This window comes from Urocitellus parryii, chromosome 8 (genome assembly GCF_045843805.1).
Source record: "Urocitellus parryii isolate mUroPar1 chromosome 8, mUroPar1.hap1, whole genome shotgun sequence".
Classification (NCBI taxonomy): Eukaryota; Metazoa; Chordata; class Mammalia; order Rodentia; family Sciuridae; genus Urocitellus; species Urocitellus parryii.
In genome coordinates, this window is record NC_135538.1 from 55,310,682 (window position 1) to 55,335,132 (window position 24,451).

Below are 24,451 nucleotides of genomic sequence, written 5' to 3' on the forward strand. Positions count from 1 at the left end.
TCCATCAGGTAAGCATCTTCCTTCACTATGCCACCCCAATGTGCTCCTCACCACAGGCACAAAAGCAACGGATTCAACGGACCGTGAACCAAAACTTCCAAAACCATGAGCCAAAATAAACATTTCCTCCTTATAACTTGGGTATTTCAGGTATTTTGTCACAGTAACAGTAAGCTAATACACTTTTTTATTCCTCTGCTCTACTGTGGTTATCACAGACTTATTAGTTTTGAATCTGTTATTGTCATCTATAAAAATCTGGCCTGATTTGATTGCTTAATCTCTTAATATACAAAGGTAAGGCTAAAGTTTCTAACTTTCTTAAACCCTATTTTTCATAAGGGCTGGGTCTCTTTTAGCAATTGAAACATGCTTCTTCTCTGGGGACCTTTCTGGGGAAATTGCCACCATTCCAGTGGAGTCTAGTTGGCTATTATCTGACCTCACATGACTGCATTTAGGTACAACACACCAATACACCCATCGCAGCATGCACTTCAGAATCTCCATTAATGTGAGTGTTTTTTATTGACTGTTGGACTCACCTCCATTATCAGGCCTTTGGTACTTGCTTTTAGTTTTTGATGCAGACTTGTTTTGAGAAGATTTCACTTTGTATTTTCCTGTTAGACACTTATTTGGTAGCATGTTGGATATGGGCTTTTCTCTAGAGTTGTCTTAGCACAAATTACTTCAAAAGAAAAAGATGTTTTTCTATTTGTAAAAACTAGCTGCTCTTAATTTCCACCTGGAGCAGTCTCAGCCCTTGTCCCTGAGGGCAGTAGTGAGGAGTTAGGTACTTGAGAGAGGAGATAGGCCAGGACCTCACTTGCTCTCTTATGCAGTTAAAGGTGGTCAGCAAAACCTTCCCTGCTGTCACACCAAGACCCCTGAGCTGGCCTCATCCTACTCCGTCAGATAGTTATTTCAAATTTTCTGACTGACCCTTAGAAGTGGTTAGATGAGGGCTTCTGAATGGACTGTATAAGATTTCATCAATATAGTTAACCAGAAACAAGTTTATTCAAAGAGATAAATTCAGCACAGGTTATTATAGAATATCTTACCCCACCATTCTGTAATGATGTACACAAAATGCCTACAATCAGACCTCTACATCTAAGAATGAGACCGACATCTTGGAGCTGTTGTACATGTGCAAACATTATTTTAAAACTGAAGGTAAATTATTCTAATGACCACAGTTGCCTACAGACTTCAGGGAGGATCACATTTCAGAATTGGAAACACCTGAACTGATGAAATGGAAAGATTTGTTCTACTTGTAATAAGAGCACCGGTATTCAGGAACAAAGACAGGAAAAAAAAAAATAAAAGAGGAAGGATGTATTCAAGGAAACATTTAGCAGTTTAGTTCAAAACTAGAACCAACAGAGCAGCAAGGGAAACATTTCCTTTGCATTTTTGAATTGCTTATGGCATTCACAGGTGCTCAGAGCTGTAACCTATGGCCAACACTAGCCTTCAGGGTCTCTTCTCTTTTACTTTCTGGACATGAGTGCTGATCATCCCCTGCAGCTTTGCACACCTCTCTGTTACTAGAAGGAAGTGATATCAGGGCTGCAGTACCCCCAGTACCTTCAGACCTGAGCCTGTCCCACTCAGTAGTGCCTGGAAGTTAGATTAGCAAAAATCTATAGAACATGGCTTCAGTACTTGCAGACAAGTAAGGAGAGGCTAATAAATTAGGCCATGATAATACTGTTCCAGTAGCAGCTATCGGAAAGGCATTAAACATTCACTTGTGATATCTAGAGCAGCCCCTAGAATAATCCAAATTCTGCTAATAAATGTTAGCAGACATGGACATGAAGTTAATTAGTTTACTAATTTTTAAATATTAACTGAAAGAAAATAGTATTTGTTTATACTTATAATGTCTCTGAACATATAAGGCTTTCGCACTTTATTATCAAGCGTAATTAATGGTTCCAGAAAACATTAAGGCCAAGGACCAAAGGTACAGGCCTAATAAAGCATGTTTCTCAGATGCTCAATAGTCTTCTACCTTACAAACTTAGGCTTTTATCCTTCCCTTTAAAGTAGAAGGGATTTTTAAGTCCACAAAGTAAACTTGATCCTGTTCTCTCCATTACAATCTTTGGAAATAATTTTAAAGATTCATAATCTTGAAGTCTTCCTATCGCATCTTTAAACACCCCCAAAGCTGCTAGTGATGCAACCTGTTTAAGTAGCTACTGAGAGAAAATGAAAGGCAGTTAATGAAAGGAGGACAAAGTATTGGTTTAAAATTATTGCAGTCTTTTGAAAAGATGAGATGATTCTCCCAGCCACGGCAGTGTCATTCAAGATGGAAGAAGAAGTCCATCCACTTTCCACTTGGCTCCTCCATCAGTATTGTCCTTTGTGTTTCTTAAATAAGGCAGCTGGAAAGACCTCCAGAAAGGTTCCCTCTGTATCCGTTGTTCTGGCTCATAGGACCATGGCTTCCCACACTTGTGTTAACTTCTCTTTGCTGGCTGTGTTGAGGATAATGTGATTCTGATCATACTGTGCACCCCCTGAAAGAAAGAAAAGAGGAAATATGCCCAGGGTGAAGGGGCAACAGCAGACACAATTTATACCAATACTCTAGAGCAAACGCACAGGGCGTGAAACTGCGTGCTCCAAGGAAACAGCAGGAAGGAAGCCCTGAACTCCTGTGGGATGAGAGGCTCAACCTCTCATAGGCCAGTCGAATGAAATTCATCATGGGGCCCCGGCAGCTTCCCATGGCATAGCCTACCTCATGGGGCTCCTTTTCTACCTGATTCTTAAAGGCCAGTGAATGGTCCCTCTTACCATGCCTGAAACTGGGGGCAACAGGGAAACATCTAGAGGGGGAAAAAAGCAAAGAGACACAGTGGAGTCAGTGGTGAGATCATGAATTTGAGCTCCTAGTGAGGAATAAACAGACCTACACTGGCAGAAAGGCAGTGGGAGTGGCTATCAGAGGCAACAGGTTTCTTGTGAATAATGAAAAAAATGGTGATATTAAGTCCAAGGGGAGGATTTAATGACACCCAGAAATATACACAGAGACAGGAAGCACTCCCACCACTGGGAACTTGGCATACAAAAATACCCAGCAGTTAAAATGCTAAGTACCTTTGTACTGTAAAAGTAGTGTCATGAACCCCATAACTTTTCTTCACCAGAATGTCTACAAGAAGACTTTCCAAGGATACCCTATTGGAAACTTTTGATACTTTGTTAAAACCACCTTCTTTCAATGGAGAAGTATCTTTTATACCCCTGATGGTGAAGTATCATTAACCCAGTAAAGGCTTTCTGATTTTCTTTCCATTATGGAATTAACATCCTTTCAGATACCTTATTTTATTTAGCATAAACCTCTGCACCAAGGTGCATTACCAGGGGCGTCAGGGAAATAAAAATCTGTGTGTCTGGTTGCAGGGCATGATTGGTATTGAAATCATGCTTCATCATCAGGCCAAGAAGAAATAAACTTCTTCTCTCCCTTAAATCATTTGTAAAAAGTCTGAAAATTTATATGATAGACCAAGGCAGATGGGGAAGGAAGTCATCTCTTATACTTCTGTAAGAAATCCATTTGTCATCACTAATAGTCAAGAGCCTCTCCAGGTACGTGCAGCATGGAAGATAAGGTACAGGAGCAAGGTGCCTTGGGCCTTTTGATATCCAAGTCAGCAGTAGGGACTAGTAAATCGTACACTCTCCACCAAGAAGCAACATGCCCCACTGAGGTTTCAGAAAGTAGTCAGGGCACAGGGCCTTCTCTTTTCAATCTTCAAGATTATAGAATCTGTCGTTGTTTTGTGGTACTGGGGATCAAATCCAGGGGCTGTACTGCTAGAGTCCAAGATAAGAGTATCTTAATATACTTTTTATGTGTATTATACCAATTCTAATTGGACTCATGAAGACTAGAAAGATCTTGAGAAATAATCTGAGTCATTAATTTGCCCTTGGGAAGAATTTAATCATTCTAGACTTTTTTCTTCTCTCTTTTTAGAAAATAGGTATATTTCAGGGCTAAGGGAAGAGCTCAGTGGTAAAGTGCTGGATTCGATATGTGAGGCCCTGGATTCAATTCCCAGCACCACAAAAATACAAGTAAAAATCAGGTAGATTTCTATTGGACTATGTGATACAGAAGATAGTGTGGGATGGGTAGAGAGTATAAATGACTAAAACTGGAACACAAACACCTTTAAAAACAAACAAACAAACACGTATTTGGAGGACCGGAAGACACTACATGGGTTTTTTGTTTGTTTTAACTTACCTTCCCATACAACATGTATAAATGGTGTAAATGAGGCCACCAGTTGTCCTATCATATCTACACCATCTGTGTACTGAGATCACACACATGCCTGCCATGTGTGTGAAATGACTAAATATCCTAATTTTTCTAACATTTCCAATTTCATCACCTTTCTTTGTCTTCCTTGGGGGATTTTGAATCTATCTTACATTGAGGAGTGCTAGTGCCACAGAGTTGATCAAATAAGAATAAAGGCCTGGGTCAATGACTCTTAGCCAGTTACATCTGAGTTCTTGGCAAATAGGATTGAGGAAGAGTAATTTGGAACAAATTTTCCATCCTCTTTAAAAGAAATCAGTAATATTCCCTTAAAACACATAACAATAGAAAGATATTGCCTGAAAGATATCCTTTCTACTTTGGTTCATTTTTAGTTTTTGTGATATACAGTTGTTTCATTCATCTACTAATAGTATAATCCTGCCAGACTTTTGATGTTTAAGTGCGCATGAATCGGCTTCCACTGTTACCATAAGATAAGTCCTGGAATAATACGGGACTATCCAAACAACTTCCTCCCCAAATAGAAGCACAGAGGAAAGACACTTGATCTAGTAAGTGTTACAGCAATTTTAACAGGTTCTGGCAATTTGAATGGTTCTGGGGTAGCTCATGGAAACCACAGGCTAAGTGCATGGAAGAGGACAGATGTGCTTATTATTTTCCTTGCATTGAGTGTGGTCAGTGCTCTACACCTCCCTGTCCAGAAGATGGCATCATTCTCCCACATGCTGAGAAATTTAAATTCAGTATAACAAGAAATTAAGTAATTATTGCAGCTGCCATACTACATATTGAGACTTCACAAATATACAGGCCACTGTCCTTACTCATGAGGCACTTGACTAATGTATAATGTATAACCTATTCTAGGGAAGGGGCTCTGAAGCCCTAGAGAGGAACCTCCTAGAGTCCCAAGTTCAGGTCAGAGCCAAGGCAGTGGTCACCATTCACTTTGGTATTCCACAGTTCAGCCGAGAGAGCCTGCCTCCTGGTGGGTACCAGTGAATACTGGCTGTTGAAGGAACAAAAGGAGAAAAGCTCGAAGGATTACTGGGACCTTAATCCTGGACATAGGGCATTGATGACACCTGTAAGAAACATGAAGGTTTGCCTAGCCTTCTTTTGGGGACTAAATATATCTGAGTTTTTCTAACATTTCCAATTTTGTCACATTTCTTTGTCTTCTCTGGGGATTTTGAAGCTATTTTATATGGAATGAGGAGTGCCAGTGCCACAGAGTTGATCAAAATAAGAACAAAGGCCTGGGTCAGTGACTGTTAGCCAGTTTGAATTTTGAGTAATCTTCTCAAAATTGTAAAATGGGTATTTTTGCCTGTCTGCATAGTGAGAGAAATCTGTTATATCAAATGTGATATGAGGGATGTATGCTACATAGTAGTTCATTTTCTGAATGTGAGACTTATTTTCTCATATGCAAGGATCCTATGCACATTTTACATGATTTTCTTGTCCCCATCCAGCCTGCAAGCACATTGCTTAATTTGTGCTCAGCCTCTGCCTTCCTTCAACTTGGTCTGTCTGCCTGTCTAAGCACCTTTCCAACTTCTCAAGTTCTTTGTGATTTTAATTCCACTGTTAAGTGGATTGGCCACTCTACCTACCTGGAGATCACAGGAATTGATAGGCACTTCTATCCCTAAGCAGTTACCAAAACCCCTGATAAAAAATGTTCTTGATAAGAAGCAAAATCAAGAATCAATAAATGAGATGGTATCAACCTAAAAAGCTTCACAGCAAAGGAAATAATCTACAGAATGGGAGGAAAATATTTGCCACCTGCACCTCAGAAAGGTTGTTAATTTCCAGGATATACAAAGAACTCAAAATACCAAAACAAACAAACAAACAAAAAACCCCTCAAATAAACAAATAACCCAATCAATAAATGGGCAGATACTTCCTACAAGAAGAAATACGGATGGCCAACAAATATATGAAAAAATGTTCAACTACACTGAGATTTCATCTCACTCCAGTCAGAATATAATTATTGAGAATACAAGTAAGAACAAATGTTGGCGAGGATGTGAGGGAAAAAGTACACTCATACATTGCTGGTAGAACTGCAAATTGGTGCAACCATTCTGGAAAGTAGTATGGAGATGCCTCAAAAATCTAGGAATGGAACCACCATTTGAACCAGTTATCCCACTACGAGGCATCTATCCAAAGGAGTTAAAATCAGCATACTACAGTGACACAGCCACACCAATGTTTATAGCAGCACAATTAACAACAGCTAAGCTATGAAACAAACCTAGGTGGCCCTCAACAGATGAATAGATAAAGAAAATGTGGTATATATACACAATGGAATATTACTCAGACATAAAAAGGACTTACTTTATGATATTTGCCAGTAAAGAGAAGGATCTGGAGATTACCATGCTAAGTGAAATAAGTCAATCCCCCCAAAATCAAAGATTGAATGTTCTCTCTGATATGTGGATGTTAACACACAACAAAGTGGGGAGGGGATGAATAGAAGTTCAGTAGATTAGACAAAGGGGAATAAAGGGAAGGAACAGGGTATAGGAATAGGAAAGACAGTGGAATGAATCTAACATGACTTATGTTCATATATGAATCCATTACAGTGAATCTCCATATCACGTACATCCACAAGACTGGGATCCTAATTAGAACAAGATATATTCCATGTATGTATAATATGTCAAATATACTCTACTGTCATGTATAACTAAGAATAACAAATAGGGGGAAAAAATTCATGCTGTATTTTCCATTATCCAGAAGTGTCTTAAAAACCAGACTACAGTTTTTTTTTTTTTTTTTTTTTTTTTTTTTTACTTTTACATCTTAGTTTTTAATGATGGCATTGGCCTACAGCCCTGATTAAAGTAAAAATCGAACCAACTTCTAGTGGTTAGAATGGAGTACAGAGTGAAGTATGTTTACATTATCACTGGTTTACTGTGTAGCAAAACAATCATGCCAGCTCTCTTGATAGGAAATAGAAAAGTGCCCATTAATAATTTAAAACAAAATTGCCCCAGATGACATGAATACTTGGTCTTCATTTGCTTGTAAATGGCAACAACAGTAATTCTCTGAATTCCATTATAATATTAGGTCAGTTTTGTTTTCCATTTTTTTTTTTTTTTGAAGTACCATCAATGGTTCCCCTAGTTTGGTCCTCAGACCAGCAGCATCAGCAGCATCTGGAAACCTGTTAGAAAAGCAAATTCTTGGGTATCCCTCCAGATCTATAGAATCAGGAACTCTGAGGATGAGACCCAGCAGTCTGTGCTTAAACAGTCTTGCAGGTAATTCTATAACAGATATGCTTTGAGGACCACTGGCCCAACTCACTCTTCCAAGAAGCACCACCCGTTTACCCTGGATAAACGGTATTGAATACATGTTTTACTGAAATCATCCTCTGTTAATTCCTTTTGATCTTAGATCTTTTCAATGAAAGGCTACATGTATATACATGAGAACCATCAACTATACTATGATCACAGCCTTTTAGATTATTATTTTTATAATAAAAACAGGGTAGGGGTTGTATGTAGCTCAGTGATAGAACACGTGCCTAGCATGCTTGGACCCTGGTTTCCATCCCTAGCACCTAAAAAAAAAAAATGTTTGGAAATGAGCCCATATCCAGATCCAGCTCAGCACTCACAGGTGTGAGATCATGGCCAAACTGACTAACGCCTCTGAGCCTTAGGATTTGGGGCTTAAAATGGGGAGAGAAAGAGGAGGGAGGAAGAGAACCCAGACCTCTTAGGGCTGCTATGAAGCATGATCTCACAAGCTAATGTGTGTGACATGTTCAACACAGTGGCTGGCACCTAGTAGGGGGGGCTCTCTTACTATGATAGAGGTAAGGTGTCCTCCCAAAACTCCTGTGTGAATGCAGGAATGTTTGGAGGTAAAATGATTAGATTATGAGAGCTATGCCCTAATCAGTCCATCATAGTTTGAATGGACTGACTGGGTGCTAACTGAAGGCAGGTGGAGCGTGGTTGGAGGAGGTGGATACTGGAGGAGGTATCCCAGAAGGTGTGTCTCTCCCCCACCCCTTCTCTCTCTGCTTCTTGATCCCTCCCCTCCATGAGCTGAGCAGCTTTCCTCTACTGGGCCCTTCCCCCATGATGTGCTGTTCACTAGGACCCAAAACAATGGAGTCAGCCATCTATGAACTGAGACCTCAGACACTGTGAGCCCCCCTAAAAAAACTTCCTCCTATAAGTTGTTCCTATCAGGTGTTTTGGTCATAGTGATGAAAAAGCTAACAAAAACACTTACCATTCATAATGTACTTATCATTTTCAGAGGAGATTTTTTCCTTAACTGAAGCAAAGGTACATTATAATAAAGGAAATGATCCTTACCTTTGATATCTAAAACTAAATTGGGCTTCAGTTTGCTGTGGATCCTGCCATCTGGCTTCATGCACCAGAGCTGACTGTCAACACTCTGGTCGAGTGCCAGGCCCAGCTTTGAGCCAGATGTTACCAGGCTGCCCACGATTGTCAGACAACAGTCCTCTGCTATCTGTGTAGTGGAAAAAAACAAAGCATTAGAGAAGGAGACATATTCAAGTCTCACAGCAATTATTCCTCCAGTTAAAATGATTTTTTAAATTATCATAGTTCCTGACTTCATTTATCCCACATGAGGCATTTTAGCTTTTAGCCAGAATAACTAGACTCAAACAACAACTATTCATGCCCTTTATTTCAGAGGACATGAGTAATGGAAAGTTCTCAATTCTCGTCCATCATAAAGAGACTTCTGCCCTAGACAAGACTCTGTATTACTCTTAAGATAAGTCTCAGGACATTGAAACTCCCCATTGTGATATTTTTCTCTGTTAGAAGTGACTGTGATCTGAGGCTGGGTCTGTAGCTCAATCTCCTCCCCTCACCCCCACCACACACACCTGCCTCTGCTTGGCTTGACCTTCTAGTATATGACTGCACTTCTAATGCTATAGCACTGGAGTGGCTACAGGGCATTTTATCATTTTAATAAAATTGAAATTGCATTTATTAGCTTCTCTTGTCTTTCCTTCGGGAGAAATGTCTAAAATTTCCTAAATAGGCATGCTATCCACTATAAAAAGAGAAGAAACTACAAGCTCACTAGAGAGTGTTTTAATGCAAGGAGTTTAAGAGTCTTTCCCTGAAAAGAATTTACCCTCAATATATAAACATTGTATTACAGTCATAAGTTCACACACCGCAGTGCTATAAAAGTAAATAAAAAGTTTTTAAAAAGCTCACTAAAAGTGTACAATTCTAGGCTGGGGATGAAATTCAGTAGTAAAGCACTTGCCTAGCATATTCCAAGCCCTGCTGGGTTCAATCCCCAGCACCTCAATCAATCAATCTATCAGTCAGTGCCTATTCAGTACCTATCAGTCAGTACCTAGTTTAATGTACCTATTCTATGTCCAGATGAAAGCTTTCAGATCAGTTGTGACACTTCACTTATTTCATTTACCTAACGAATTAAACATTTTTTAAACAATATCACTGAAGTGTTGTTAGAAATAACTTCTGGAAGCACTACTTTATTGCATTAAGATAATTCCAAGACAGAAATGGGCTTCTCTTCATGCTTCTATGTTTCAGCTACTTCTATTTCTTGTGCCGCTGCTTCTGTGCATGTCTAAACAGTGCTTCTGTTTTCGAAAGGTTGATTCTCCCTCAAGCATGGCAGACCCAATGAGCAAATGTGCTCCTCCCCATGATACTTTGTGCCTTCTGCTGACTCACGAACACCAAGTTTTTAAAATACGTGGAGCCAACAGTCAAGCCCATAAAGTTAAGGAGTAAAGAAGAGACCTACAATAGAAGCATGAACTTCTCTCGTAAAATCCGTCTACATTCAGCTTTTAAATGTCTATGGGGACAAGAGTGATGCAAGAGGGCGATGGGCCATCCTCCACTTCATGGCATGTGACCATTAGGAAATGGATGATGTGCACCCAGGGCCCTCTCTTCACCCTTCCTCCTGTACTGTGTGTTCTCCAAAACAGAAACAAACCAAGAGTGATTTTGGTTGATGCACTGGGGCCAGAGTTTACTTCTATAATAAGTAGATTAAGGAAAGGAGAAGAATAACAACCATTTCCTTTTTCTATTACAATATAAAAACAGAGTATAAATAGAAATACTCTATCTTGGATCAGAACTAAATTTACCTCCCATTTTAGGTTCCTAAGACTGGTTCATCAGACCTGAGAAATATTTTCATGGAAAAAAAAAAAAAAACACCTTCCAATTTATTTGGAAAGTGCTCCAGGAATCATGAGTAGTATCTACTTGAAGAAAGATCAAACGCATGATAAAGGATGAATTACCTCCTGGCAAAGGTATTCTAGACCCCTGCCTAATCCAAAAAGCTCACCCTGCACTTGATGCATCCTTCTTGATAAATCCAAATCTGATCATCAGCACCAACATCTTCCATGACCTGTATTCTAAGAAGCTTCAAATCCTCTAAGTTGCCATTGGTTGACATGAATAACCCTGTTGCTTTGTTTCGAAGTCTGAAACAAATTCGTTTCTAGAAGACAAAAACCCCAGCAATAGTCACATACAAACTGTGCTGTTAGAAGCACTGAGTAAGCATTAATATTTGGAAGAAGCCAAAGTGAAGTATGGATAAGGGATAATTATTATACTTGAGAGCCTCAGAGGTTTCAAGATTTTCTCAATGATAAGAGTTTGACAACATTTCAAAGTGCCGAGGGCAGGGAGCCTGCCTATGGACACACCGGAGCTTGGAACATACCATGTCTGATGTTGGTAGCATTTCTGAAGCAGCCACACCTCATGTTGCCCAAATACTGAGCCTAAATACTGAGGGGATGGGGGAGGAGCCAATTTCAAACTTTAGAAACTCAAAGTTGACTTGTACTTTCAAAAAAGAAAAAAAAATTCAGAGAAGATTCTACACAGCAGGAAAAAGGAAAACATACCTGAACAAAGGGTCGTAGAGAACCTATTTGGCGACAGCCACTGAATTCATACCAACTAGGTACTTCTGCTGGTGACAACAGGAACTGTCGACCTCTGTAATTTCCATATTCATAAGTAATCCATCTGGGGGCGAGGAGAGGAAAGGAGATAACCATAGGAAATGGAAATTTTCTTTTGACAATGGGCCCTAACAATTACAACTATTTTTAGAATGCTTTCTCAAATTCTGGACTGAACTTTGTACTTTAAATATACATTGGTAGGGGGATGAAACTATTTTCTAGAACACTTAAGTCAGCCTTTTTTTTTTGACAAATAGCAGATTTGGGGTACAGTCTCAAAAAGAAATAGGTAATCTTTTTCCTCCAATAAAACAATGAAATAAAGATAATCTTTTAGTAGGACTCCACAGTCCTTCCTGAGAGTTGTTCTTAAAACATCCTCAGTTTATGGATTTTTATTTAAATAGTTAATCTTTGCAAATTCTTAATATGCAGCATTAGTTAGTGTTAAAGATTAAATAAAAAATAAATTTTTGTTTAAAATGAGTAAAATCAATAAAAATGTTAAAAAGATACTCAGGTTTCTTCCCCCCAAATGCTGGAGCTGGCACACCAAAATGTTACTTTAGCCATCTTATCATAAAATATTTAATAGAACCTACTGAAAAAAAACACCCATAGTTCTAATTTTTAAAATAACTACAGTCCCCTCACCCCAACATTTGATGTATACAGGTAGACCATACCTGTTATTTTATAAATAAAAATTTACTACATTAATGATATACTACTTTTTTTTTTTCTGATACTAGGGATGGAACCCAGGGGTGCTTAACTACTGAGCCATATCACTAGCCCCTTTTATTTTTTTTTATTTTGAAACAGGGTCTCACTGACTTGTTTAGGGCTTGCTAAGTTGCTAAGGCTGGCTTTGAACTCATGATCCTCCTACTTCAGCCTTCCAATTTGCTGAAATTATAGGTATGTGCAGCAGTGCCCAGCTACTTATTCATTTGTATGTCCTGCTCAATTTCAAAATCAAAGTTGAAAAAAAAAATCTTCCCATCTGTCAGTCACTTCTAGTCAAAGAAAAAGCTTAACCTTTAGCTTCCAAATCAAAGGACTTGGTCTTTCAAAGGAATAAGAAAAATCAGCTTTTTCTTCTTTGCTAAAAAAGGTGCGCCATAAATTTGCTGAGCACTGTATGCAAAGCATTCCCCTGGGGACTTCAAGAGGTGTTAAAGACAAAGTCCTTATCTGAAGCTAAAAATTCAAATAGGAGAAGAAAGATGGTTTACATATGGCTTTTCCGACCAAGAAAGGAAAAGCTATATGTCCATTCGTTTAAGTAAGGAAGGAAAGAGGGAAATCTGACCAAGTTTAATTTTTGTAAGGCAGGCACAGAGAAACAAACACCACATGATCTCACTTCTTTGTGAAATCTAACACAGTTGAACTCTTAGAAGTAGACAGTAGAAAGGTAGTTACCACAGGCAGTGGGTGGAAGGCCCCAGGGTGAGATGTTGGTCAATGGATACAAAGTTACAGTTAGGAACAGACAGGAGGAGTAAGTGTTGTTCTGCATAACAAGGTAACTATAATGAAGAATAATGTATGTTTCAAAATAGCTGAAAAAGGATTTTAAATAGATTTTCTCAGCACAGAGAAATGATAAATATTTGAGGTGATAGATAAACTAATTAATATTATTTAGTCATCCCACAACGTATACATGTGTCAAAATACCACTTTGTACCCCATAAGTAATACAATTATCAGTCAATTTAAAATATTTTAAAAACTTAATTTTAGGGTTGAGGTTGTGGCTCAGCAGTAGAGTGCTCGTTTAGCACATGTGAGGCCCTGGGTTCGATCCTCAGCACCACATAAAAATGAATAAATAAATAAAATAAAGGTATTGTGTCCATCTACAACTAATAAATAAATAAATAAATAAATAAATAAATATTTTTAAAACCCTAATTTTAAATATTGTATTTTTTGCCTGGGGTGGTAGCACATGCCTGTAGTCCCAGCTACTCAGGATGTTGAGATGAGAGGATCACTTGAGCCTAGAAGTTCAGGACCAGCCTGGGCAACACAGTGAAACCATGTCTCTCTCTCTTTTTTAAAACTTTTTTTTTAGTTGTAGATGGACACAATATCTTTGTTTTATTTATTTAGTTAGTTAGTCAGTTTTATGGTGTGCTGAGGATTGGACCAGTGCCTCATGCATGCGAGTCAAGGGCTCAACCACTGAACTACAACCCCAGCCCCAAGAGACCCTATCTCTTTAAGGGGGAAAAAAATCTATTTTATTGGATTAACAAGTAGATAACTCACTTACATGCCACCAATAACCTGAACAGAGCGTATTTGTGTGTTAAATCCCAGGGATTGGAGATTAACTGTCTCTGCATTAAGTTCAATCTTTTTTCCTTTGAAGTTTTCTCTTTCATAAAGAATAATTGTTGGTTCAGAAAATTCCTGTTTGGAAACAAAAATAGTGTTCTGTTATTCATCTGTTAATAATTGGAAGCTTATGTGAAAATGATCTGAGTACAAGGACAAAGCACAAGACTGCCAGATGTGGCTGATTCATAAACTCCCTTTCCTGGGAAGCCTGGTGACTACATGCTATGAAGTGCAGGGAAAGGATAGAGGGGCTGCAAGTTTCCCCACTGCACATAAAGGCAGGTCCACGCCAATCATGTTAAGTAGCAGGGAAAAGATCCCAGCCAGAGAAATGGAGACATACATGGAATATCAACACTTTTGACAGAATTTATTTTCACCCTAGCCTTTTTCAGTAGTATTCCTAGTTAAGGAGATGTACCTTTGCAGCTATTTTCAAATGTTTTTGTTTTTCCTGTTAATAAGATTAGGATTCTATATACTCACGCTCCCAAACCTTCCTGTAGGCATCATTGTCTGGAGGAAAGAAAACAGGATGGAAGCCCCAGTTTCAAACTGTTAATCATTTTAAGGAGAACAACAACACACAAGTTCACTGATTTCAGAAAAATGAAACGTTGGCAGCTTATGTTTGTTTTCAAATTACAAACCCTTATGACCCTAGACTAAGCTCTAATGATAATACTCCTAAGATCATAAATGATACATCAAAAAAGTAGGTGGGGATTGCAATTATTTCCCCACCTGCTTAAAGTTCTGTGGCAAGGGTGCGGCACTTTACTGCTTCATTCATGTGGATATGCCCTGACATGTAGGAAAGATTTCGTCCACCCATCAACAGAGCAGATTAATACGTGGAGGTGATTTGCATGTTCTAGGAATTAGGTTATATAAAACACACAAGGAGGAAACAAGACAAAAATTGTAGTCATCTGACTACTTTGCATGTTTACTGCAATTTTCTCTAAAATGGCATGCCCAAAATGTTTCCAACACTCAAGATTAATATCAAGAATCAATTAAACAATTCTGAAGTATTAAATTACAATTAAAAATATATAGGGCTGGGGATGCAGCTCAGTAGTAGAGTATCTAGCCTGCAACAAGGCCCCAGGTTTGATCCCTAGCACTGCACATCCACAAAAATGTGTATTTTTACTATGGGCAAAAATGTCTGTTCCTTCACAATCAAAATTTAAAAGGACATCACAGATGATGTAGACACTTACAGGTAAGTGTCTGAGTGCTGTGAATATAAATGTCAAGCTCTGATTAAGGAAAGGCATTTGAAAACCTCAAAATATATACTTGAAGGTAGCCTTTAGAATTTTAGGCAAAAGTAACTATCAGAAAGTCTTATTCCATTACTTGCAAGCTAATGAATCTTACCTCATCATTCCATGTTTCACCAATACTATTTTCATGTCTCAATAGCATTTTGTTATTTAAACAGGCAGGCATGAATAATATAAAGCCGACTCACATGTTCTTCCTATCTTTAAAATCATCATGTACATGTTTAAAGCTTTTTATGAGATCAGTTACCAAGAACTAAAAAAAAAATTTCCAAAATTGCAGACACACTTAGACTTGAATATCGGAAAATTATCTTGCAGTTGTGTTGTTCTATTACCTGGACTACGTCAAAATGAAAAATTTCTGTCCAAAAGGGGGCACTATAACTTGGATTAACACTTAGAAGTCATTTGAAAATTTCTCCTACAAGAGTCATAATAGTCTAAAAAACTACCAGGAATTTCTGCAAATCAGTAATAACCCTAAAAGATACAGAAGTGGGACAAAGGCTATAAATTGGCAATTTACCAATCAGAATATGACAAATAAATTACATGAGCTACCAACCTAACAGTGATGTACAGATCAACCCAACAATGACATAATACTACCTACCCATTCCATCAAACTGACATGAGAAAGAGAATACACAGTTGTGACAATGTGGGAAGCAGGAATCGGAGTGCCCTATCAGTGGGAAGAGGTGGTGGGATCTGGCAGCACCAAGTGAGACCCAGCATTTCCACTCCCTAATCATCCCCAAGAGACTCCCATGTGTCCCAGCAGGATAAACATATGAGGATCCAATAAGTAACACAAGGTGTTGAATACATGTACAGTTAGCTAACAATCTATATGTACATATAGCAAAACGGATGGCTCTTGAAAGTTTTAAATGTTAAGTAGTTACATTTATAAGCACGAGAATTGTAGCATAAGGTTTATATAAATCGAAAGCCTAAATACAGATCTTTCAAGAACATACATTTTACAAGACTATCCAAGCTATATTCCAAAAACACCTTAGAATGGGTGCCTGTGAAAGGGAGAGGGATAGAAATATGGTAGGAAGTAGAGAAAAACAACACAGGAGAGGGTCCTTTAATGACAGTGGCCTGTGACTAACCTAACACCCTGCCCCAGAAGTCTGAGAAAGCAGCAAACAATTTATACATTACTGACATATAAAGACATCAAAAGTGACAGGATGGAGAGCTCACTGCAACTGTTTTCTTGTCTCCAACGTTAATCCCTAAGTAAGTTCCAGATGCTGGTTTCCTGCTCTAATCATCAGCTACGTGGACCATACATTTCTGAAATCCTGTGTTCACACTGACATACTTACCACATCTATAAAACGAAGAGACTTGAAAGTTGCTCCAGGCAGGCATCCCATTGCAGAGAGACAAGGATAGTGGCCTTCTTCCAACACATACTGATTGCCAGAGAAATTTTCTCCATCGTATGCAACCCAGCTACAGTAGGAAAACCACACACACAGGATGCAATTTGAGCATTTCTACTTAATAAGTCTGAATTTTAGAGGCAGACTGCCATACCATAAACATGAGGCTTATGGCTAACTCTTATTTCTTCAAAAAAATATCTAAAATATATTTACTTCATTTCATCTCATGACAAATTCATATTCATAAGTTATATAAATTATATAACTTATGAATATAATATATATAATTCATATAAATTAACTTTGCATTTTGGAAACATAACTTTCTTCTCTGTGCAATGACCTTTGGTTTTACTTCCCCACCTCCCAGCCTTCCTTGCTTCTCTCATAGGGGGCACCTATTCCCAGCTCATGTAGCTTCAGGCCCAGGAGTCCTCTGTTATAATTTTTCTTCAACCATCAAAGCTGTCAGTCACCAAGATATATTGATATCCTCCCAAAATTTCTCTTACACTTCCCTTTATTCTTTACCCTCATTTCCAATAGCTCTGGCCTGGGCCAGGACTCAAAAATATCATAGTGACTTAGATAAATCACTTGGCATCTCAAGGCCTCAAGATTATCGATAAAATGGTGATATATCATGCTTCCCTAGAAGTTTCCCCCGCTCCCTTAAATTCTACAAATTGAGGAAAATTACATGTCAGGCATTTTCCTGATCTAGAGACACAGGAGAAAACAAAACAAGTCCCTACTCTCCTTAATTTATGCTTTACAAAGAGTAGAGACAGGCAACAAAACCAGGTGCATGTCTGGCAGCACTACATGAAGAAAGGGGGGGATAAGGAGGAGCCAGGTTGAGATGGAGCCATGTGCTAAGCAGCTCTGAAGCCTCACCATCAGTGTGTGTATTTGAACATGAAGCCAGTGCTCTTTCACTGTGAGATGCTAAGTGATATGGTAGTGTGGCTTATAGGATCAAAGGAACCATTACTATTATCATTAGACTTAATTCCTCATCAATTCTTATGCAGACTGCTCCAACATTTTCCTGACCAAGTTTCCCAGACCTTAGACCCTCCCCTTTCTAAGGAAGCTTTGGTAAAACCATTGTTTTTCAGCTTGGCTGGTTGAGCCCAAGGCCTTTCCCATTTTGGGTTTCCTGTGGCATTCAGAGAAACTCTTATTGCCTGGGGGGAGTCTTTGCAGTGTGAGCTCACCCTCCCAGTACAAGCTGGCTTGCTTCTTTCCAACAAGAGGCTCCAGGTAAGAGGGATGGTGTGTTCCTGGATCAGCAAGAACACCAACCCCACCCCAACCAGGTACTTTTCTTCATCTGCCTAGTGTACAGAATGTGCCTATTGTATTACTATCTGCCTACAAAACAATCTACTTTGTGAGGTACCTTAGAGATTATCTAGGGTCCAGCTCTCCTTTTATAGATGAGGGAGCAGGTGTGTGGAGTATGGAATTTGACATGAATTCCTCGCACACTGAGGTGACCTTCAACTTCTCTAACCCACACTGATGTCCACGTCCTCTGGCATCTAGCACTCAGATGCTGCAGAGTATACTTCTGAACTAAGATGGTGGTTTCATAGAGTGCCAGGCACCTGATGACTATTGCAAAATTGATTTGTGAATTGTATTTTATCCCAGTGGTCCCACTCTGCAACTCCATTGTTTTGCTTACCTGCCTCCTAAAACTCGGCAGGACTTGGTAGAAAATGAATCATCAATGTGATCTGTTGTTTCTTCAAATCTTTGACTTTGACCTTGAAACTGTGGTTCTGAAAACAAGTGAATCTTTGCAAAAGTAAACAGAACACACAAAATTATTTCCCTAAAACATGTTAACACATTCAGCTTTTGAATTGATGACCCCAAACTGACCTGCTAACTTGATACAGCAAACTGGTGTGAACTTTACAAATCCTTTAATTTTCTACTACTGTATTAATGATCAATTAGAAACACGTTGGCTATACCATTCATGACTATTTAATTCATCGGCATCAAAGGACAATCCAACAACAGAGGCAAATTTCTATAGAACACCCTATTTTTAACAAGCTGTGAGGCATTTTAAAGCTTTATTGTGGCCAAAAGTAATTATTCATCTGTTCTAACATTAACAATAAACTGCATTTTGGAAATATATAGTATAGTTTTCCTCCCTCTCAATGGAAGATACTTGCTGACTTATTAGAATCATTCATATGCCAATAAAGGAAACTACAGTGATGTTTGTACCTCTGTAATTATGGCTGTCTGAACATTTCCATTAAAAAGCTTAAATAACAAATGCAACACTGCAGTTGATTTGGGAGTCTGCAATCATCAAAAGGCTTGAGTGAGACCATATAAAATGTCTGTCTAATGCAGACACAGCAAATATGAAAATTCATTCTACCATTTATCATGATAACTATATGCTATTGTTTGAAATATTTATCTTAGTGTGTTAATGTAAACTGATTCAATGTGATGATATAGATTTCAGCTTTATGTGATAATTTACATGATAAGAATATAAGAAAAATTTACACATGGGTCAGTGCTACCAATTAAGCATTAAAGTTAACATCTTATTTTTAAAATACAACTGATGAATTATTGTATAATGGTGTATTAAGAATTGTAATGCAAAATAAATAAATAAATAGTACAATTGATGTACATACAGCCCTAGGTTTAATCCCTAGCCAAAAAAAGAAAAATAAAAGGAGGAAAGGAGTAGAGAGACAAGGATGAAAAGAAAATAAAAAATACAATTAGGTTTTCCAGCATAAAAATGGGTGAAATTAACAAAATGTCCCACATATCTGACACTTAACACATAAGTCAGCTTTTCAGTGAAAGGTCCCTTAATTATTTAAAAAAAAAGAAAAGAAAGAAAACAAAACTGGAATATTTTTAAAAATTACCTGGTTTCGTCTCCTTGGGCCAGTGAAAGAATCCTAAAAATTTTAAAAAGGAAGAGAAAAGGAAATTAATAGAGCAGACATGTTGAAGAAATTTTCTCTTTCAGACCATTAGCAATTACTGTTAAAATAACCTCAGAATATTTCCTGTAGCAGTCAATAGTGTGTGAACCAGAAGTATACATTATGAAAATCCCAAATTGATACAAATATTTTTTAGTTTGTTGATAGATCTTTATTTTATTTATTTATATGTGGTGCTGAGAATCGAACCCAGTGCCTCACACATACCAGGCAAGTGCACTACTGGTGAGCCCCAGCCCCAGCCCCAGTTAAATATTCTTGTACAAACATATAAGTCCTTACCAAACTTATGGGTTGGACAGAAGAGATCTTAGAATTTTTGCCTCCCCAGTCCTCAAAACTGGTGTAAAAGCCTTTATCCAGAACATACTGTTCTCCAGTGAAGTCAGGATTTTCATAGGCTACCCATCTAAAGAAACAAAAACAGTGATCAGTTATCACTCCTATTTTACATATAAAACTGTCATATAAATATGGGTAAACAGGTATCATATGGAGACCTTCATTTGTTTTACTAATCAACAACCATAATATTTCTGAATCTCCATTAATCTTTAGGAATGGATTTGTCCACATGACAAATCAAAATGGTAGGCAAAATCTAAAAAGTCCTAGCTACTCAGGATGCTTAGGTGGGAGGATCACTTAAGCCCAGGAGCTCAAGACCAGCCTGGGCAAGACAGTGAGACTTCATGACCAAAAGACACAAAAAAACAAAGTATCTTTACATTAACTTTGTGATGTTCTTATTTATCAAATCCCTATTCCTTGAGGAAGCTCCAATAAGGGTATTTCTTTGGTATATATTGTATTTTCCTAATTCTCTTCTGAAGAAACAAACTGAACTTTCAAGAAGAACCTATTCCTTTTAATAAGCAAACAAAAATTCTTTTTGTTATCAACATTAAAATATTTCTGCAGAAAGATTTTAACAGGAAGTTATGTCCCTATTATACAATAAAACACATTAAAAAAGTTAAATGCTAAAAAATGCAGCTAATTAAGATTTTGTTTCAAACATTATTTCCAGCATCATAGAATGGTATAATAAGCAAAACCAAACTCACAGAAATACTCCAATCTCTTGTGAATGTTTTCATTTGTTATCTTTTCAGTGATCTAAACTTGGAGAGAAAAATCAACAAAACTAACTATTCCTATGTTATTTCCTATCCAAAGAGAAAGTCTTTGAAGGGAAAATGGTTTTTCAATTCTGTTGTGTTCAAGAAAGATTTGGTGTCTACTCCTTAGTTAATTCATTGCTCTAATGATCATCCCATAATACAATATATTGTATTCAGAACTTTCCAAAGTGCTCTCACATCTACTAAATTACACTTATCAAAGGAAGTACTGGTGTGCCCAATTTACAGATGGGAAAATCTAAAGACACAGAAAAGTTAATTCATTCATATACACTGAGTAAACACAGACTGCCCTTTTGCCATGTGCCAGGAACTAGACTGGCACTAAGAATACAATGAAAAAAAAACAAAATCCCTAAGTTCTTAGATGGGTAAGAAGCATGACAAGGAATTATTTGTTGCTGTTTGTTCTGAATGGAAAGTGACCTGTCCAAGCTGACACAACCAATTAGTGGCCAGAGCATGACCAAACCTACATCTCCTGAGGTTTACTGGGCTGTCTTTGCTTTGCCACACACCTGTCATGTGTCTTGTGAAGTTTCCTTCCATTTACTATTCTATTAAAGCATTCCTAAAACAGTCTGTGTCGTTCATGCATAAATCAGATTCAGATTTTACTAAGGGCCAATTTAAACAAAAACATGAGCCCAGACATCACCAGGAAATGAACAGCCACCAAGGAGAAAAAGAACGCTGCAGAAATCTCAACTGGTAGTTAAGTAGCTCCAACAGTTTACATTTGAACACTCACCTCTGGCCATCTGACAGGAACTGCTATAAACATCAATCCCAGTCTCTCTCAGAAAATATGGACACCCCATTTCTGAGCTTCCTAAGCAGTTTTAAAAACCTACTCTTTGTCATGATGAGTAACTAGAAGACCTTGTTCCAGCTGTGGTCAAGACATTAACTTTCAGGTGACTTTGAAGAGGCCCTTTAATCTTTGTGAAAGTTTGTGTTTTTCTTTATAGGTAAGGGAGTTGGCTGAGATCCCGGCACTGACCTGGTGAGGTCACAGGCACATGGGTACCTGTAGTACTGCCTCTGCACATGCAGCCTGTGGCTAACCACATGCTGAGCAGTGACAGTGACAGTAGCAAGGTGCTGTATGGTGTGTGTGTTGAGGGAGGGGGATGTCTGCTTAGCAAGGAGATTAAAAAAAAAAAAACAGGACTTTTAAAAAGGAAAAATTAAGTTAAAAAGTCATATCTCAAAAAAGGTGTTCCCAGAAGGGCCTTGTAACAAGTTAGAGAACAAAGGGCTAAAGGGCTTTTTATCCCACTTCAATGTATATAGAGAAAAAAAGCCAGTAAAGAGCAAGAGATGAGAGAGAATGCTCCCGAGGTGAGTGGACAGCCACTAAGTCAGTCTGGGAGAAGCGTCTCAATCCTTCTTTTTTAAATTTTTTTCCCTTTATTCTTGAACTAACAAATATGGGTACTCCAGTTCCCTATAAAACTAAAACAAACTACATGCAAGTAAACACACAACACCCAGGTAAGCCCATCTAATTCACCAAAGTTGAGACAGGAAAACAACTTATGAAGATGCTACATGAATTCAGACTGCTGCTGTTCTCCAAGATGCAGCCCCAACTGGATTCCATGAATTGTGTGTTATGGAGGGGGTCCTGGAGGAGGGAGAAGAAACCCAAATACACCATCTGAGGTGAGCATCTACTAATACTTGGGACTCAAGAAAACCCCATATTCAGGCTGGGGATGTGACTCAGTGGTAGAGGAATGTTTGCCTGCATGTATGAAGCCCTGGGTTCAATCCCCAGCACCACCAAAAAGAAAAAAAAAAAAAGATATGTAAGTATTATTATACTAATGAAGCGAATGTTGCAGAGTTTCTGTTTTATTTTAGATTGTATGCCATACTGGCCCAATTCAAACGTTTTCTGTACATGTGAATCAGGATGCTCTGTTTAAAGGCTGGCAAGGGGCGGGAGAGAGGCATGTACAAGTGCTAGCAGGTCCTGGCCTGGCAGTGTAATGGCTCAGAATTACCAAACCTGCCCTTCTGTGGTAGGCCAAAGGAAAAAGAATTTAAGCCAATGGCCCAGTTATTTTTATCTATGCTCCAGAAAATTTCATTCTGCTCTTTATTTAAAAAAAAAATAGCCCAGTTTCCATTATCTGAGGAAGAGTATAGCTCAGACCTAGAAATTGATAAGCAAGAGTTGTATAAAGGAGTTTCTTCTGATTTTCCAATAAGAAATGGAATGTAGTTCCTCAAAACCTCAACTCTGGTCTCAGAAGCATGCTTCCTGAAGGCTGTTTCAGAGCTAATCACAAGTTTGCTCCCCAGGGAATTTATTACCTGTGAGTTTCCTTGGAGATACTTTCACAGAACAAGAATTTCAAAAAATTTTATTTTTTTCCCTATAACTAATAGAAATAAAGAACAAACTAAAGAAATAAAGAATCAGCTAAAATGCTTATTAACCAATAAAAATAAAGCTATTAAAAGTAAAACCAATTTTCTTTGAAACTAGTAAGACTGAATAGTCTTCCTCATCTTGGCATACCTTACCTTCCCACCCTGCAAGGCCTAACGCCAGTCCAAACTCCTCGGGGCCAGAAATTAATCTCTCTCCGCTGTGCAAAGCATTTAATCTCCATCTCTTTTGTAGCAATAATTATATTTTATATAAATGCTGTAACATTTGTAAGGATATAACATAATGCTTTTGCACACAGTAGACCTTAATAAATATTTGTCAAGTGACAAAGGTGCATGAAATAATGAGGAGGCAGCTGGTCCTGGTAAGTATAGAAGCCCTGCTTCATCCAAAGAATTAAAAGGAAGTGGTGTGTGCGTGTGCACCCCTCTTCAGCTTCCCCCACACCAAAACTCAACGGCTGCAATGAGAAAAAAAGCCCAAGCCAGGAAATACAACTAGAAATGACTAATAATAGAAACATATAAAAGCCGCATTTTATAAAGGAAACCAATTCAAGTAAACAGGGGCTGGGTAAAAAGGAAAGAAGAATGGCTCAGGGCATAATATTTCTACCTGTGCTAACAGCATAATCTACATAAATGGAAATGCTATCCAGCATCCTTTGACCTCCTTTGCTAGGTTGAATGACTGACTTGTGACTAATCAACACGCCAGATGAGTATCAAAATACACAACTGTTTTGCCAGACTGAATTGGTCTCTCTATTTACCACCTGACTAGCTGTAAAGGCAATCTAAAATACTACAGAGTCACTGCACCAATTCAAAGAATTTCTGCTATATATTTCAGATGACATCTTTCGTAGATGGTCAACTGTGATTCTAAAATACAAGGGCTCCAGGATAGGACACAATAAGACACATTTTCTAAGACTGCTAAGATCCAGAAGCAGCTGATGTTATTCTGCAAGGATGGCAACACAAGCAGGAACCTACACAAGAATCTAGTGAGCGTTTCTAATAGTAAAAAGTACTGTACATTAGGAACATGTCAAATATGCAGGGCTATTGTGGGAGGCCCCATGAAATACAACATGTTTGAGGCTAGACTGATGCAAATAGGTTATATCACTCATGACACCGAAAACTTAACATCAGCTGGGGTGCACTGGCACATGCCTGCAATCGCAATTGCTCCAGAGGCTGAGGTAAGAGGATAATAAGTTCAAGGCCAGCATGGGCAACTGAAGAAACCCTGGCCTTAAAATTTAAAAATTTTAAAAAGGGCTGGCAATGCAGCTCAGTGGTAGAACATTTCCCCTAGCATTTCCTGGCTCACAGTCACTGGCAGGAGTCCTACCATTAACAATCCCCAGTACCACGAAAATTAAAAACAAAAACCCTAACGTCAAACACTTTCAATAACAATGGTGTTAAATTATTTCATAT

General features: G+C 38.3%; 1 protein-coding gene across 1 annotated transcript in view; it reads right to left on the minus strand.

Annotated features, from left to right (window-relative positions):
- Positions 1 to 1,945: 1,945 nt before the first annotated feature.
- Crybg1 (crystallin beta-gamma domain containing 1) overlaps positions 1,946 to 24,451 on the minus strand; it is a 183,531-nt gene continuing 161,025 nt past the window's right edge. The window contains exons 14-22 of the mRNA XM_026389643.2: positions 19,731 to 19,857; positions 19,368 to 19,400; positions 18,134 to 18,246; positions 16,378 to 16,507; positions 13,669 to 13,808; positions 11,319 to 11,442; positions 10,745 to 10,903; positions 8,722 to 8,884; positions 1,946 to 2,543 (exon numbers count right to left, since the gene is read on the minus strand). Of these exons, the coding sequence (XP_026245428.2) occupies positions 2,455 to 2,543; positions 8,722 to 8,884; positions 10,745 to 10,903; positions 11,319 to 11,442; positions 13,669 to 13,808; positions 16,378 to 16,507; positions 18,134 to 18,246; positions 19,368 to 19,400; positions 19,731 to 19,857 (1,078 nt within the window). The 3' untranslated portion in view covers positions 1,946 to 2,454. The remainder of the gene's footprint in view (positions 2,544 to 8,721; positions 8,885 to 10,744; positions 10,904 to 11,318; positions 11,443 to 13,668; positions 13,809 to 16,377; positions 16,508 to 18,133; positions 18,247 to 19,367; positions 19,401 to 19,730; positions 19,858 to 24,451) is intronic.